The 17,499-nt window shown below is 39.1% G+C and overlaps 2 protein-coding genes across 5 annotated transcripts in view; one reads left to right on the top strand and one right to left on the bottom strand.

Moving 5' to 3' along the window:
- The window catches only part of LOC5574828 (calcium/calmodulin-dependent protein kinase type 1), a 41,915-nt gene extending 37,406 nt beyond the window's left edge, over positions 1–4,509 (bottom strand). For 2 of the 4 annotated variants that reach the window (XR_002500343.1, XM_001661609.2), the window contains exon 1: positions 4,180–4,509. The gene's annotated coding sequence lies outside the window, so the exon portion shown is untranslated. The other 2 variants (XM_021844149.1, XM_021844148.1) reach the window with 2 other exon arrangements.
- Positions 4,510–5,664: 1,155 nt separating this feature from the next.
- Positions 5,665–17,499, top strand: part of LOC5574831 (translation initiation factor eIF-2B subunit gamma) — a 29,104-nt gene continuing 17,269 nt past the window's right edge. Inside the window, exons 1-4 of the mRNA XM_001661610.2 lie at positions 5,665–5,971; positions 16,549–16,696; positions 16,765–17,122; positions 17,180–17,317. Coding sequence (XP_001661660.2) covers positions 5,803–5,971; positions 16,549–16,696; positions 16,765–17,122; positions 17,180–17,317 — 813 coding nt within the window. The 5' untranslated portion in view covers positions 5,665–5,802. The remainder of the gene's footprint in view (positions 5,972–16,548; positions 16,697–16,764; positions 17,123–17,179; positions 17,318–17,499) is intronic.

Raw genomic sequence — 17,499 nt, 5'->3', positions numbered from 1 at the left:
TGTTTCCTCGATAATGTTATGATTTTTATGAATTACATATAAAAACTTTTAATTACTACCGCAAACGAAAAAATGCCGTGGTATTACTGTAATGTTCCGCAGAACACCGCTTATTGTACAAAATTTACTTTACGCGTCTACTATAGATGGAATAAAAAAATAAAGGTAAGGTTTGATTGAACAGGAAACGTATTGATTCTTCAATTCACCCATAACGCAAGCTCCTGGCGTGGCGCTATCCATACTAAAGTTTGGGGGACCAATCTGGTCAAAAGTGCTTAGAATGAGCAGAAACCTAAAGCGGTTGGAAAGCACGTACAGGATCATGTGCTTAAGAGTAGCAAGCGCATTGCGAACGGTATCTGAAGAGTCCATATCCATCATAGCCGGGATGACGCCCATCGGGCTCATCATCAAGGAAGATGTTCAATTCTTCAACCAAAGAGGTACCATATGAGTTCGCGATACGTATACAGGGTGTCGACTCAATTTTGAAAATAAAATTCCCTAACTTTCCCTGACCTTCCAGAAAAGTTCCAGACCACTGAGTTGGTTAATTTGAACCGAAATAAGTACGATTTTTACAAGAAGATACATATTCGATGATTTTTATGATGTTTATGTTATATGTCGTATGAATAAACTGATCAAAAGCTTTTACTTTATTGAGATATATGTACCTGCCAGATGACATTCTTGAACGTTTATTCAAGTTGATATGACAAAACTGAATAATTGAGAATATATTTACTTTTCAAACTTGAAGATCTGTATGAACAAAGATGTTCTCGGCTAGTGAACTACCTCAGACCTAATTTGAAATTTTAGGCATGAACGACAATTTTGGCCTCCTTTCTGATTTTGCGTTTTTTATACAAGTCTCACGCTATGTCTGAACCAGACGATTATAAAAATCGAATGCACATCGGATTTTTTCTCGCTAGAGTTTAGTATTTGGGTTATATTTTCATAATCGGAAACTTTTAAAATATTCTATCGGTGAAATTTTGATTTTTTCCAATTTTTAGCCATTTTTCATACTAAATCCCATGAAAATAAGGTATTCGACGCATTTCCGCCCATACAAAATGTATGGAAAAAATTTCACCGATAGAATATTTTAAAACCTTCCGATTATGAAAATATAGACCAAATAGTGATCTCTAGCGAGAAAAAAATCCGATGTACATTCGATTCTTATAATAGTCTGGTTCAGACCTAGCGTGAGTCGCAGCACTATTACGATCACCCACCATACTTTTTTTAGTGGAAGAAAGCTTTCCTAAAATTTGGCTATTTCCATTTCAGGAAAAATTCTAGCCATTGCCATAGAATTTTCTTGGAGAATTGCTTCAAGGAATTTCACATATATTGCTCAGAAATTCTTCTTGAAATTCCAGATATTCCTTTAATACTTCTCAACTCTTGAAAGATTCGCCCCAGAAGCTCCTCATTTCCAAGATTCTCTAAAAATTGTTAGAGAATTTCTTTCAATCTTAAATATTTCCAAAAATAGCATTTGGAATTCCTAGTATTATTTCAGGAATGCTTATAAAAATAATTTTCAGAATGACATAGATATTTTCCTAATTGTTTTCATTTTTTTTTTCTTAGAATACCTTTGATAATTCTTTAGGATGATTCGTCACAGGTAATTTTTTTAAGTAAATATTTTAGGATTTCGATATGAATTACCCCTAGCTTTTCTCCCCGAAAAATTTCAGGGCTTGTATAATGCGCTAATTAGAAGGTTTCTAATGTTTATCTTGAATTTGTCGTAGCAATGCTCCGAGGAATTCATATACGAGTATCTCTAAGTAATATCACAAATTGTCAACAGAGTTGATTGCTGTCACTATCAACGCTTAAAATTTGCTGATTTGTACAGGCCGACTGCGATACAATTCGGATCATTCTATATCAGACCACCATCATGCTTCATACTCCATCACCAGTGCATTGATGAGGGGGACGGACCTGGTGTAGTGGTTAGAACACACGCCTCTCACGCCGAGGACCTGGGATCGAATCCCATCCCCGAGATAGTCACTGACAAAAAACTTACAGTGACGACTTCCTTCGGAAGGGAAGTAAAGCCGTTGGTCCCGAGATGAACTAGCCCAGGGCTAAAAATCTCGTTAATAGAGACAAAAAAAAAAAAAAAAAAAAGTGCATTGATGGCGACAGACTATGGATATCACTGATGGGTTCAGTTTATCCTTGAAATAAGCAAATTAAATCATTACGATATTTTTGACAGCACTATAGATGGATTGAAACTATGTGTTGGTCACTGAAATACATTGATAGCTTGAATAATTGTCACGTGATAACTGATTCTGCTGTGATAATGATCTAGAGTGCGATGTCCACTATCAGGAAGAGCTAACACCAAACATTCTGATAGTAATGTTAATTTGCGTGGGCGGGCTAAAAAGGCTCAACAGCAACGTTCCTAAAAAAAGGCTCAAGATCGCTTTGGCCCTTTTCAAATGTTTGTCCAGATTTATTTGAAACTACAGTTCAGCCTGATTCGCTGCTGACAAGTAATTTCTTTTCTTGGCCTATCTTGATGCATGGGAAATTCCTGTAAGGAATCGATCAAGGAAGCGCTTTTTTTTCTGATCGCAGTACGCAGTTGAAAAGAGATGTCAGTTTAAACGGGAGTCGCTGTAGAAAATTTCTGCAAGAAATCGGCGAGAAATTTCTCTAGCGATTCCTGTTCAGCAGCAAATCAGGCTTAAGCCCATGGCTTTCCCATGCATCAAGATAGGCCAAGAAATTACTTGTCAGTAGCGAATCAGGCTTTGAGGTGAAGATGAATCACCACCAGCTAGTGACCAATCGATTAAGTTTTTAGCACACATAAACAAACGTCACACTCTCATCATTGTCCATCGATCACCTTTTAAACGGTCGATTCAAATATATTGTAGGTGGTCAATCCACCACCCGCACCGCTCGCATCGTTTTTGTTCGCGTTTGACGTTTACACACTACCGCCATCTGTTGGCCCATCGACCAAACAGGCCGATTTTAGCATTGGGTGCACATGTTCTCTCGACTATGATTTTGATTGCAAGTTGTTCTAAGTGTTACGTCTGTTTGTCTGTGTTTTTAGCTTAAACGGATGTTTGGTTATCCAAATTTGTGCTCTTGAAAATATGAGGATTGGCTTCGATTCATCTTCACCTTAAACCTCCAAGAATCCATGTTTCGTAATTCGATATCGACTCATGGAACCGTACTAGAAACCAAATTTCATGGTTGCTATGATGGTCCCTTTAAACTTCTTTCCGAAGGATTTCTGTTCCATGACTCGATATTTCCATAAGTCGGTTCCCTTCAATATCGAATTATGGAGGTTTCACTGTACCAATTTTTTCTAGTGTCAAATAAATGTTTCTAGTTTTACTATAAATTACAGTCAAACGACTTTGACATTGATGTAGCAAAATGCTTCAGATATACTGAAATCATTTAATTTGGACAAATCAATAAAGCTATTCTTATAGAAATAAACACGTGCATGTAAAGCCAATGTGTTAAAATTTTCTCGCATTCTTGTACTCCTTTCCCCTTTATTTAGTAGAGAATGAGGCACTCGTACATGTAATAAATCTTGTCTAAGGTCAAACATGGTAAAGAGTCATAGCCTGCTTGCATCCAAAAGTATTCCTCTCTTTAGCTACTGAGTCAAGTTCCGAGCTGAATAAACGCTTCAGAGGAAAATGCGTGAAATGCGAATTAGGAGACGTTTAGCGGAGTAATAATGTGTAAAACCTGTTTTCAAGTTTGATCAACCAATAATCAACCACTGTGTAGAGATAATGAAAAACCAAACACAAATGTTTTTGCCATTTTTCGCACTCCTGCTGACGTCATCACTATACTAACTATGCAGCACCAAAAAGACGGGCGAGATTCGATTTACCCGTGCCTACTACGTTTATATGATACGTGTTTTCTGCTCCTGCCAGAACAGGTCACAGCCCTTGGAGTATTTTGATAGTACTGCAAAAAATCTCCTGTTGCTTCCCGTCACTGCCTACTATGTAGTTCACGTGCCATACATATACTTTCGACTTGAATTATCACATTTCATCACCATAAGGTCACAGCTTTTCAAACAAGAACAGATAATCGATAATCATTTTATGCTATGAGAGAAATACTTGCCTTTCGAATATGAAGACTTTACGAGATAATCCAGGACAAACGGCGAACATTAATATATTAAAACTAAGCAATACAGTTGCGTTCTGGAATGCTTGCAGTGTCAGGCTATATTAAAATCAACAATTAGTTTTGTCACAAAACATGTTCGTCCTAGCGACAAAATGCCTCTCTCTCCTCGATGAGTGTTTTACATCAGGGGTAAATGTTTTTTTGCTAACACAGGTCCCTACAGTAGAACGAATGGTTATTACTAAAATAAATATTAGTGCAACAGCATTAAATTCACTCCGCTCTGCTTGCAAAATCTTCAACTAGTCGTCCAGGACCGCTAACTGAGGTAGGAACACTTTGCACCATCAGAATGACATTTCGCTCGTCGCGCAGGAACAATTTTGTCAGAGGTTCCCAAGCTCCACACGCACGACTATGATCCAAGAAACTTGCCTAACACCGTAAAATTTCTCGATTACATACTCCTTCAAATCGACGCAAGTAATGGCGTAAAGTCACAGACAAACAGACGTCACACTCTCATCATTGTCCATCGACCACCTTTTTAACGGTCGATTTAAAAATATAGTAGATGGCCAATCCACCACCCGCAGCGCTCGCATCGTTTTTGTTCGTGTTTGACATTTACACACTACCGCCATCTGTTGGCCCGTCGGCCAAACACACCGATTTTAGCATTGGGCGTGTATGTCCTCGTGACTATGATTTTAATCGAGATTTGTTCTAAGTGTTACGTCTGTTTGTCTGTGGTAAAGTCGTTTAGCATTAGGTCAAATAACATATAATCATTTGACATAATATAATTTTATAGGCATAACATTAAGAACAATTTATTTAAAAAGGAGGAGCATACCTATGGTGGAATCCCAGTTTAGACAAATGACCATGAACTGCCGTAACACTTGATTTTTTTTCATCGTACAGCATTGCTCAAATCTTTCGTGCAGCTTTTAACGTTTGTCCAAAAGCGTTACATAGTTATAAACATTTCTCACATAATCATTTAATACTGTTCATCAATAATGCAAATCACCTCAACAAAATTAACATATTGTTAAAGGGCCAAAGTAGAACCGTGTTTAATCAAATGAGCGAAACGAAAAAGCCTTACTGGAACCATATTCTATAAAATGGCCCAACTGGAGGGATCTCACCGGTTTGGGCACTCGTGAGGACCAATCTTTGAATTCAATAGTTTTCTCAAGTTGTTGTGTTCTATGAATCGGGTCTAAAAAAATCGATTTTTAAGCAGAGCATCTCCGTGAATAAAACTCGATGAAAGCATTGATTAAAAGTACTGACAACAAAATATTGTCAATATCGTTGTCGTCTAGAAGTCACTTTAGCTGCATAGGCCCTACTCGGATATTGATCCAGAGTTTTATGTTCCGTTGATTTTTGGGTACAGTTTTTATACATCTTGGTCACATAGCTGTCAATGTCATTGTGTGACAGTGACAGTGTCATCGGCATGTCGTCATCCATCGTTTTTTTATTTATCATCAGTCGGTCTACGTTGTAAATAAATGTTCCGAGTGATTTTATTTGAACAAAATTTATTTCAAATTTTATAGACAAGATCCATTTATCGGCGGCGATTACTTGAAAATAATGTCTGCAATTAATACGGCTAGTGAGTTTCAGGCGGTAGTGTTTGCTGCTGGAAAGGGAAGCCGATTTCCCGAAATTCTTGAAGGACGACCAAAATGTTTACTTCCCGTTGGATCTTATCCTTTGATTTGGTATCCGCTGAAAATGCTACAGAGACACGGATTTCAGGGTAAGTTATGTATCTACCTTATCCTTATGTCCCTGCCTTAACTTTTTTTCCAGACTGAGTAGTTATTCCAGGCAATTCGAGGTTTTGACTTAATTCAACTCTCACTTCCATAGGGGAGAAATAGACAAAATCAACCGGCTTACTGATATGCAGCTCTTTTTGTTGCATGTTTGTTTTTGACGATAACCTGTTTAGTTTTAAACTTGTTACAAAGTCACGGAAGCTGATTTTGAAATTTACATAAAATTTGCGGGGAAAGACGGGTATTTTAATCCACCGGATAAAACAGGAATATTCGATAATCACCAGAAAAGTTGTTATGTTTGATGATATTGTTATTAGCAGGCATTGCAGAATTCGCTCTCATTTGAGTATGAAGCACGATCAAAGCCAGCAAAGAAAAACATCCCATCTGTTGCGGTCCACGATCGTCATTGTATCGCAAGGTGTAACAAGTCTGATAAATGGAAGCAGCGAGCGAGAGCCCCAAAGAGAGAGCGATGATAAAATTCATTTTTCTCGCTTGTTTACCGTTGGGGATATGTGTTTTTCTTTACTGGCACGATAAATAATCCACGAACTTTAAATAGCAATAGTGTCCCCCAGGCTTGAAGCATGTTTAGAGGGGTTTTATCATGCACTACCATCCCCCCAATCTGATCAAAGTTGTAGCAGTATACGATAAACAGTCTCTCATAATGTGCAGCATGTTATGATAGTTACAGAGAGCGATACGTGAGAGATTCTCTCAATTTTCTCAGGATTCAATCCCTGGTTATTAGGCATCTGTAAATTTGGTCGAGCAATCCTCTCATTGGAATGTATCGAGCAATAATGATTAAATTTGTACTTTGCTTCACTAGATATACTTCTTAAGGGATGATTCAAATATGACGTCCATCGTTTTTCGGGATTTCTGGACCCCCCTTCCCCATCTGTCACGCTTTTTCCAATACCTAATACTCTCACTGTCACACTTTCGTAGACCCCCCCTCTTCCAAATGATGGACGTCATTTTTGAATGATCCCTAAACATGTTTCACTTTTCTCATTGATTAGCAATGTTACGAAATATGTTTTTTTTTTCTAACGCTAACATTTTTTGAACTTTTCTCTAACTTTTTTCAGTCAAAGTTTTGAATCACTTGCACTTTTTGCAGAAAATTTTCTTCTTGAACACTGTAGTTATGAATTATAACTCATAACAGCTATTGAAATGTCATTAGTTAATTAATCGACAGAATCGAATAAGTTAGATAGATATTCATGGTTGTACAAATAAAACATTGTTTTAGAAATTCTTCATTTATATGAAGAAAAAAATCGAAGAATTAGGAATTGAAATACTTTCTAGTAGAATAGAGGACTAGTTGTAAACTTCAATAACTTACTTTGGCATCTTTGGTTTTTTTATGGCCTATCTTAGTACACTTATTTTATTTGTTTAGTAGGTGTTACATCAATTAATTTGATAAAACCTCGTTAACGATGTTACACCAATTTACTCGGTTCATGGCTGTATTCCTCCAACTTCGATTTTGGCCCACGCTCTCCAGATCTGGTTGCACCTGATCAAGCCAACTCGCTCGCTGTGCTCATCGCCTTCTTGTGCCAACCGGATTCGACGCGAACACCATCTTTGCAGGATTGTTATCCGGTAGTCTTGCAACATGCCTCGCCCAGCGCACCCTTCCGGCTTTCGCAACCTTCTGGATACTGGGTTCGTCATAGAGCCTAGCAAACTCGTGGTTCATTCTCCGCCGCCACACATGGTTCTCCTGAACACCACCAAAGATGGTCCTAAGCACCCTTCGTTCGAACACTCCAAGTGCTTGCAGGTCCTCTTCCAGCATGGTCCATGCTTCATGTCCATAGAGGACCACCGGTCTTATTAGCGTTTTGCACATGGTTCATTTGGTGCGGGGGCGAATCTTTCTTGACCGCAGCTTTTTCTGGAGCCCATAGTAGGCGCGACTTCCACTGATGATGCGTCTCAGTATTTCGTTGTTATCAGCCGTTAACAACACACTCAATCTGTTCGGTAAAAATAACTGGGTTTTTGAACTACCGAAAAAGTCAGTAAACTAAAAAAATGTCAGAGATCGAAAAAAAGAGATTTTTCACTGAAATTTTGCAGAGAGCTTTCTTTTTATATCATATATCGATAAAAAATAAAACATGGTGAAATTTGCTTTTTAATTACGCGTGGCGACAGTTTTCATTTTACTGACTTTTTTGGTAGTTCCAAAACCCAGTAAAATTTTACCGACCTCTCCGTCTATCGTACCGAATCTCCGTCTATCGTACCACTGCTTCCTAGGCGGGCTCTGTCGCGCTCGGTTCCGCCTATCAGCATGTGCTTTGTCACTTCCTCCGCTGTCGTGACCTTCTGCGCCATTGTTCTCCGTGCCATTCAGGTGTTCATCGTAGTGCTGCTTCCACCTTTCAATCACCTCACGTCCGTCCGTCAAGATGCTTTCATCCTCATCCCTACACATTTCGGCTGGCGGCACGAAGCATTTTCGGGATGCGTTAAGCTTATCGTAGAACTTTCCCGTTTCTTGTGAACGATGCAGCTGCTCCATTTCTTCACATTCCGATTCTTCCAGACGACGCTTTTTCACAGAACAAGCGGGTTCGCTACTTTCGTTTCCTTTTATATCGCTCCAGGTTTTGTCGCGTTCCTTGCTGCAGCATTGCAGCCCGCGCTGCATCCTTCTCCTCCAAAACCTGCCTGCATTCTTCGTCGAACCAATCGTTACATATCCTCCTTTCCACGTACCCGACGATGCTTTCGGCTGCGTTGTTGATGGCTGCTGTTATGTTGCTCCAGCCGTCCTCAAGAGGGGCTTCGTCAAGCTCTCCCTTTTCCGACAACGCTACCTCGAGATGTTGCGCGTATATGGCGGCGACGTTCGGTTGGGCCAGTCGCGCTAGGTTATACCGAGGCGGGCGTGGTTGTCCGTCATTTGGCGGTAAACCATTCCGCGGTCAACCAATTCGCGGTGTACCATTTCGCGGTTAGTATTATTTTGCGGTTTACCGTTTCGCGGTTTGTACCATTTCGTGGTATGCCATTTTGCGGCCTATACCATTTCGCGGTTACCGCTTTTCTTAGATTATAAGGTATAAGAGTCAATTCTCCATAACTCGAAAGAAAAAGACCATCGAGCTAGGGAGATATCGAGTCAAAGAACACAAAACCAGTATAACTGCGATCCATCGCAGTTAGTAGTGAAAACCAGCATTTATTATGGTTCTCTAACTCGATTATTATTATTATCTTAATTAATGAGATTAGCAGCGCGAGGCTGACTCATCTCGGATCTAACTCGATATCGAGTAAGGGAGAGTTGACTGTATTTTCAATGATGTCCAGCAATTTGACCGAATGTTATTTGGCCAAATTGCGAACTTAAAATTAATCACTATAGCTACAACGCAGATATGTAGGCCCAATGACGATTTTTTAATAATTTGCTCTGTATTTTTTAAAATTTAAACTTAAGCTATTCTTTTGAGTTTTTGAGGCAAAATTTCGCTTGATTTAACTGACAATTTTACTTTATTTGTTGTAGTTATATTGGTTTAACAATGATTTGTATTACACTTGCTTACTTGTTTTTCATAAGAGATTTTTCCTTCTTCTAATCATAGGCTGTTCTTCCAAAACTTGCTTTTCTCATATTATTGTCATTTAAGTTTTTAACACTTTCATCAAGAGGTTTTTCTTCTTTTACCTCTAAAGTGAATACTAATGTGATAAACAATAACTTTTTTATTCGAGATTTTGCCTTCTCTCATAAAAAGTATATTCTTTCAATTTAGCACTGTCACACCGGTTATTTTTCAAAGGCAATTATTTCTATATCAATGATGAATTGTCTTTCTTTAAGAATAATTTGTCCATTGAAATATATCTTTAGAAATCATTGGTAACACGCATACTTTAGTTTCATACGTCATATCGCGAAATGAATTACCGCGAAGTGGATTACCGCAAAATGTTATACAATCGGCGGGCGTCGATACCGTACATTGTTGATGACGGATAGCTTTGGGCCCAGTGATCAGAGTCAATGTTAGCGCCACGATAGGTTCTGACGTCGGTTATATCGGAGAAGTGCCGTCCATCGATCAAAACGTGGTCGATTTGTGATTCCGTCTGCTGAGGTGATCTCCAGATGTACCGATACGGGAGGCTGTGCTGAAAGTAGGTGTTACGAATGGCCATGTTCTTGGAGGCCGCAAAATCTATGAGTCGTAGGCCGTTCTCGTTCGTCAGCCGGTGGGCGCTGATCTTTTCAATCGGCGATCTGAACTCCTCCTCTTGGCCAATCTGAGCGTACAAATCTCCTATGATGATCTTGACGTCGTGACACGTTTATGATGCCGAAATTGAAGAACCGGCCTTTGAGCCTCAACTTGCACATTCTTTCGTTGATCGGCGTCTTTGCATATCACCCATCACTAGAGTGTCCATCCAGGGACATCCCGGGACAAAAAATCCCGGGATTTTACAAATTTCGGGATTTCCCGTTTCCCGGGATTTTATTTCTGACGTCCTGGGAATTCCGAGGTTCCCGAAATGTACGTAGAATTTGATGAAAACCATCATATTTTAATGAAAAACATTAACATGTTTCCTCACTATCAACCTTATTTGATAAAGTATAAAAGCATAATGAAAAAGAGAATAAACGAATAATTATTCTCATGTAAAGATTAATTTACCAAATCAAAAACATATATTTTTATTTGTCTAGTTGCAAAACTTTAATGCTTTTCTTCTCAACAATAGCCATTTTTATAAGCCTATGCTGAGATAACAAATTTGAAAGTACCGTAAAACGGGGTAACTTTGATAATAAGAACCCCACAACATATTAAACAAAACAACGATGTTTCTGTTAATCAGTTAAACAAAACGAATGCAAAAGTAAACAGTATTAGTGTGACACTTCAAGTAGAAGCTATTTTCGTTGGAATCAAGTGCATTTGAGGATTTATATGCAAATATTAAAAATTAATGAAATTTTAGCGTTTACAAACAATCTGTTCTACGACCACTATTTGATGAAGTCGTAATGAGTTCGGTACTTTTCCTTGACGGCCTTGTTATAGTATAACATGAATTTGGTCTCAAATCTCTTAGTGAAAACCATTTTTACAAACTGGGACCATTTTTGTAATCTAAGTCAGAAATTTCCATATAGCGTTAAACGCCTAGAGGTATGCAACGCCCTATAAATGTTCCGTAATTCATTCAATTTTGTTCGATTCACACTTCATTATCAAAGTTACCCCAAAACAGAAAACCGACTTTCGATTATATGAAAAATTATATATACATTGGTGGTAGTTGGTCCCTAGTGATTTATCCTACCTCCGTTCTGGTCACGATCTTCAGATTATCGTGATTCGTCAACATTCGTATTGATAAAGTGGGGGGACATAGTTGAAATGGGGTTTGAAAGAAACGAATGTCAGAACAGGTATCCACCGGCGACGCCAAACGGACCAACGTAATGTGGTGTAATTTGGGATTTGTGGATTGAATACTGATATTTTTTGCCAAGCATCAATATGGGTGACTTTCGAGGATAGCGAAACGTAAGAGGGGTTAGGACAAGGTTGTGGATTTACTGGGTAAATCCATCACATTGGGGTTATGACTCTGTGTCTTGTCAGGAATAGGGTCTGATTGGTATGGTAGTATGCAACAGAGTTCGGAATTGATAGACAGACTTTGAGGAAAGAAGTTTTGAACGTAAAGCAGCAGCACCTTGGATCTTGGAGGGCGCAGGTCTGGAGAGTTGGGCAGCTGTTCATGCTAGGTTACATTACGTAGAAAGTGGAATCTGTTTTGCCGTGCACAAATTATGGGAAGTATTTGAAAATGTTTTCTTGTTCAGATTGGGTAACGCAAGAGAGGATTTTTAGCTCTGCGTTGTATTAGGAGGATATTATAGTTCAGGGTCTACTGATGACTGTGTATTTTAAGGGTGATCGAATGAAAGCTTTGTTGAGTAAAGTTACCGTTGAATTTTTGCAGCTCGTAATTGTTTTGAAATGTTTGTCGGACAATAAGAAAATTTTCTAGGGTATTTGTTTGGATGCTAATGCATTATATTGTTAAATCTAATTGTTCGTATCACACGCGAAGCATAGCATAACCCAATGTATAATGAAATTAGGTTCGAAGAAAGGATTAATATTTGATCACTTTACGCTGCAAGATAATCTTAGTCGTTTTTCTTTTCTTCTGATGTACAGGAATAACTGCACTCAAAAAAATCCAAACGTCATTGCTACGTGAAAAAACACGTAAGCGCTGAAACATGTTCATTCCGTCAAGTTTACCTGTCGAAGGTAAGGGGTCATGCACAAATTACGTCACGCTCCAAGGGGGGGAGGGGGTCAAGCCAAGCGTGACAAGCCTTACAAAATTTTCGAAGGACTCATACAAAAAACGTGACAGAGGGGGGGGGGGGGGTGTCAAAAAAAGTCGAAATTTAGCGTGACATAATTTGTGTACCATCCCTAATTACTACCGGACATCGAATGAATGTGAAATGAAACACTGGTATCTTGTATCGAATCTACCTGTAGACCTTACGTGGAAAAACACGTACCAACTTTTCAAGTTCATTGTATGGTATTCATGCGTCAGGTGAACTGAAGACGAACTCTGTTGTGGAATAACGTACGCTCTCAGGTTTATTTTGACAGCTTCGATTTCTTCATTCAGTCTGTTTTGTACTAAGTGTGAAAAGGACGGGCTGGCGCTAAGTGTGAAAATTTCTAATGTAGACAACAAAAATACATAATGCACAAACATAAAAGAGGTAATAATTAATAAATTAAGTTCATGGTAAGCTTTGAGCACTACGTTTATATGTATAGATTAATATTGTCTTCTTTCTTAGGTAAAGGACGATTTTCAACGGATTGCACCCGCTGTTTGCTTTATACCGATTCACCTAGGATACTCGAATTCCCACCCTGGCTCCGCAAGTTTCTACTCATCATACAACTAGAGATAATATGTATCGACAAATTGTAATAAATATTTGAAAGTGATAGTGTTTCAATAACATATTTTTATCAACAACAACAAAAAACATAGCAACAGAGAAAAATGATTCCGAAATAAACATTGTTACTATTCGAAGTTTCAGTAATATTCACTAGGAAAACATGTACACTCCAATGTAATGCTTTGTAAAAGGTACTAATAATTCACGTAGCTGCTACGGGAATCTTAAGTAGAACGGAAAAAGTTCATTAGTACGGGAGTTCATTCTGTGTCACCTATGATTCAAGTAGAGCCTACGTTAAAAGTGCGATGGAAAAAAACTACGTATGTTTCCACGTAAGCTTGACGTGTGGATTATTTTGAGTGTGGTATATTGAGCTAAAATAATGAACAATCATAGGCATAGAGCCTACGGGTCATGCAGTTAGGATTGAAATTAAAATAATATTGCGCATTTCTTTCACACCACAGGTTTATCGCAGAAGTTTTTACATGTGCGGAGGCGTTGGCAGAGGTGCACGATTGCGTCGAGTCGGGTCGGTGTTTTCAGCGGACTCATTTTTGCAAATCGAAGAATGAGTGCTCTGAGGGCATCAACATGATTCGATGAGGTCCCACACTTTTTTTTTGCGCTTTTGCACTTGTAAATGTCTTACTAAATAGGAATACTTTGTGTTAGGGAAAGTGCAGGAGAATAACATATAATTCATTTGAATTTTCTTATAGAGGCAGAGTTCACATGTTACTTAGGTATTTAAAAGCAAATGAGAACCACATTAAATAATAGATAAACACTAATGCTCATATTTTTATATTTTCATTTCATCGCGGTCCTCATTGCTCGAGCGGAGACGACAAAACTCGAGGTGGATAGAATCGACGGAACTACGATACGGAAAAGAAACAGATGAGAAACTATCGATACATTTATTCAACTATAAAAACCACGTTTTAACGTAATGACTTTATTTCTTCTTCTCGTTTCAGCAATCCAACAACCAAACCATCTCTACTATCTTTTCATTTCCTCTTCGTTACATTTATAGTCCCTCTGGCACTGAATCGAACGACGCATTCCGCTTTTTATTAGCGATGTCTTTGCTGTACGTTGAGCATGGTGTCGGAGGTGGTGTGCTGTGTAGAACATCAGATGTTCTACACGGCACGCTACTTCCGGCATTTTGTTTGGTGTGCGGGATAGGCAGTGCTAGTGATGATATGGAGGCCGCTATTCGGTTTAGTGCCAGAGGGACTATATCTATTTAATGTATCTGAAGCTTGTGGGACCGCTTTAATTCCGGCGCCTGCTTGTGGAAGATCCCGGTGTGCTAAACGGTATAGGACATGTTAACGGGGGAGGCTTGGTAGGTCCTCACCCAGCCCGTGTCTAGATGGGCGGATAATTGTCTGCCAGGGTGTGGAAATTACAATTACAATTACAATTATATATATACATTCAAAATAAATCTTTTGCATTTTATGAACTGGAATCGATAGCTAGGATGCCAGTACTTGTTTCAAAAATATAAATTCTATTCCTTTAAAGCAGTCTACATTTCAAGTTTTCTTCGAAAAAACTATCAAAGTTACCCCGTTTTACGGTACACCTAAACTGCCGCAAATTGCAAGTCAGTACCATCTGTAAAAAGTAGGCAATGAGAAAATTGAGGGAAAAGGTTTCAATCTCATTTTCCATACAAATATTCAAAAAATTCCAGGAGATTGGAACATGTTTCGACCTCAATGAAACTTTCATAATTTGTTTTTCACTCCGTTATCTTTCCAAGAAAAATATCTTCTTCTTTCTTCTTTCTGGCATTACGTCCCCACTGGAACAGAGCTTGCTTCTCAGCTTGTGTTCTTATGAGCACTTCCACAGTTATTAACTGAGAGCTTACTATGCCAATGACCATTTTTGCATGCGTATAAAGTGTGGCAGGTACGAAGATACTTTATGCCCTGGGAAGTCGAGAAAATTTCCAACCCGAAAAGATCCTGTACCGGTGGGATTCGAATCCACGACCCTCAGCTTGGTCTTGCTGAATAGCTTTGCGTTTACCGCTACGGCTATCTGGGCCCCCAAGAAAAATATAAAGGTGACCAAATAACGACTCATTTTTGTGTTCTGCAGTGGGACTGACATGCGTTTACTTTTCATTATGGAACAATTCGTTATGGTGTTTTTTCCTAATTTTACTGAACAAGAAGTGATTTCTCGTTAGTGCAGCTGAAAAATCATTAGAAGATATAATGAAAACTGTTATCAACTCAATTTTGGCCAAAATGCCGATAGAACTGACTTGCAATTCACGGCAGTAAACTTCAGTCAATAATTTTCAGTAATTAACTTTTAGCATGATCTACAATAACTTCAATGATCTTTAATCGTTTCTTTTGTTCTAAAGTTTTTATGACTTTTCAAATGTTTGAAGCAAATTGCTTTAAAATTATTAAATTGAGAAATTAATAAATCCCGGGATCCTGGGATTTCCCGGGACAAGCATAGATTTTTGTCTCGAATCCCGGGACGAGCAAAATGGCCGGGAAAGGGACACCCTACCTATCACTATCAAAGCTGTTCCCAGCTCACGTGTGTTGCCGCAGCTCTGATAGATGATTTTTTATTACCTCTAAACGTTCGCACCATCGAACCTGTCCAGCACACCTCCTGCAGCGCTACGATGTCGAAACCGCGGATCTTCAGTACATCGGAGAGTATGCGTGTGCTTCTGATGAAGTATAGAGATTTGCAGTTCCACGTACCGAGTTTCCAATCGCTAGTCCATTTTCATTGCTGTGGCCTTCGCCGATTGTTCTGCTCTGTATTCTTTCGTTGACGTTCCTATGCTGGTGTATTTTTACGGTTGGCTGGCAGGGCCTGACACCAACCCCCTAGATTTCCGGAGGACCATTCCCCCTAAATGTTCGGAGGACCATAGTCCTTCTCTGGCACTCGGACGATGATCAGCCGCCCCTGACATGGGAAACAGACGCTTTTGTGAGCCGCTCCTAACATGGAGTGCAGACGCTTCAGGTTTGCAGAAGCATTCGTTCTATTATCACTATTAAAATCGGGAAATTTTTTAAAGAGTGTACCTGAAAAAGCGAGAATATCCAAATGAAAATTTGATAGTTTTAATGTTTAAATCCGGAGTGGCTAAGCTACTTCTGCTACTATTTTTAAAGTGCTATATGTAGTCGATATAAAGCGTCAACGCCCACCACCCCTGAGTAATATTCTAAGGTTCTATTTAAAGATATTCTCCTTAAGATGAAGATGAATCGCAGCCAAACTTTAAATTTTCAAGAGCACAAATCTGGAGAACCGAACACGCGTTTGATTTGAAAGCACCACCAGCTAGTGACCAATCAATTAAGTTTTCAGCTTAAAAGGATGTTTGGTTCTCCGAATTGGTGTTCTTGAAAATTTGAGGTTTGGCTTCCATTCATCTTCACCTTAAGCTTGAATCAAACCCATTAAAACGCGAACGCCACAATTACCCCCAACTTATAATAATGCTTTTATTTATTTCCCTAGATGTAATTATTATCGTACTCGAGCACGAGAAATCTGAGATTCAACAAAAGCTTGAGAAACACCCTCTCAAGCTGAAAATCGAATTCTTCTGCCTTTCCGGTGATTCTGATGTGGGCACAGCAGATGCGTTGCGCCAAATCTCTGACAGGTAAATATGCGTATCATTCTACTGTCCAATGCGTTGAACGCTCCTTTTTCTCCAACATAAAACTTTAGGATCAAAACAGACGTAGTACTAGTGTCGTGTGATACCCTGGTGGAGTTCAGCTTGTATCCTGCTTTCAAGCAATTCCGCGAGCACAATGCTTCCGTCGTCGGATTGCTCGTTCAAAGCGAAATGAACAATGTGGTTGTGCCGGGTCCAAAGATGAAATACAAAATTGAACAAGACCTGTTTGGGATTTGTCCCGAATCCAGCCGACTAGTGTTCATGGGTTCGGTGAGCGACTTTGAAAATGATTTCCAAATACCCGGGCACCTATTGCGCCAAAATGGAAAAATTGATATCCGCAGCGGTCTGCTGGATGCTCATGTGTACATTGTCAAGAAATGGGTCATAGAATATCTGGAATCTGTAAGTATCTGATAAAAATACATCTCACTCTTTATCTAAAGGGTTGTTTTTTTTTAGAATGCTGGCTTTTCCACGCTGAAAGGAGAACTACTTCCGTTCATTGTTAAGAAACAACTAAGTGCATTGTCCACCCCTCAAACGCATCCACAAATATATGATGTGAACGAAGACGCTAAGGGTAAACACATTTTAGAGGTAAGTGCAACAGTATTAGTAAACTTTCTACGAATCTCAAAAACAGAGCAAAGGCCAGTCCTAAAGCCCCTTCTGTAGCACTTTATTACAACATTAACCATGTACCGTGGAGGCCCCATCCTTCTTCTTGGCATTAACGTCCCCACTGGGACATAGCCGGCTACTCAGCGTAGTGTTCTTAT

The sequence above is a fragment of the Aedes aegypti genome, chromosome 2, assembly GCF_002204515.2.
Source record: "Aedes aegypti strain LVP_AGWG chromosome 2, AaegL5.0 Primary Assembly, whole genome shotgun sequence".
In the NCBI taxonomy this organism is placed as follows: Eukaryota; Metazoa; Arthropoda; class Insecta; order Diptera; family Culicidae; genus Aedes; species Aedes aegypti.
Note: the sequence above shows the minus strand (reverse complement) of the source record. Positions and strands in the feature narration are given on the sequence as shown.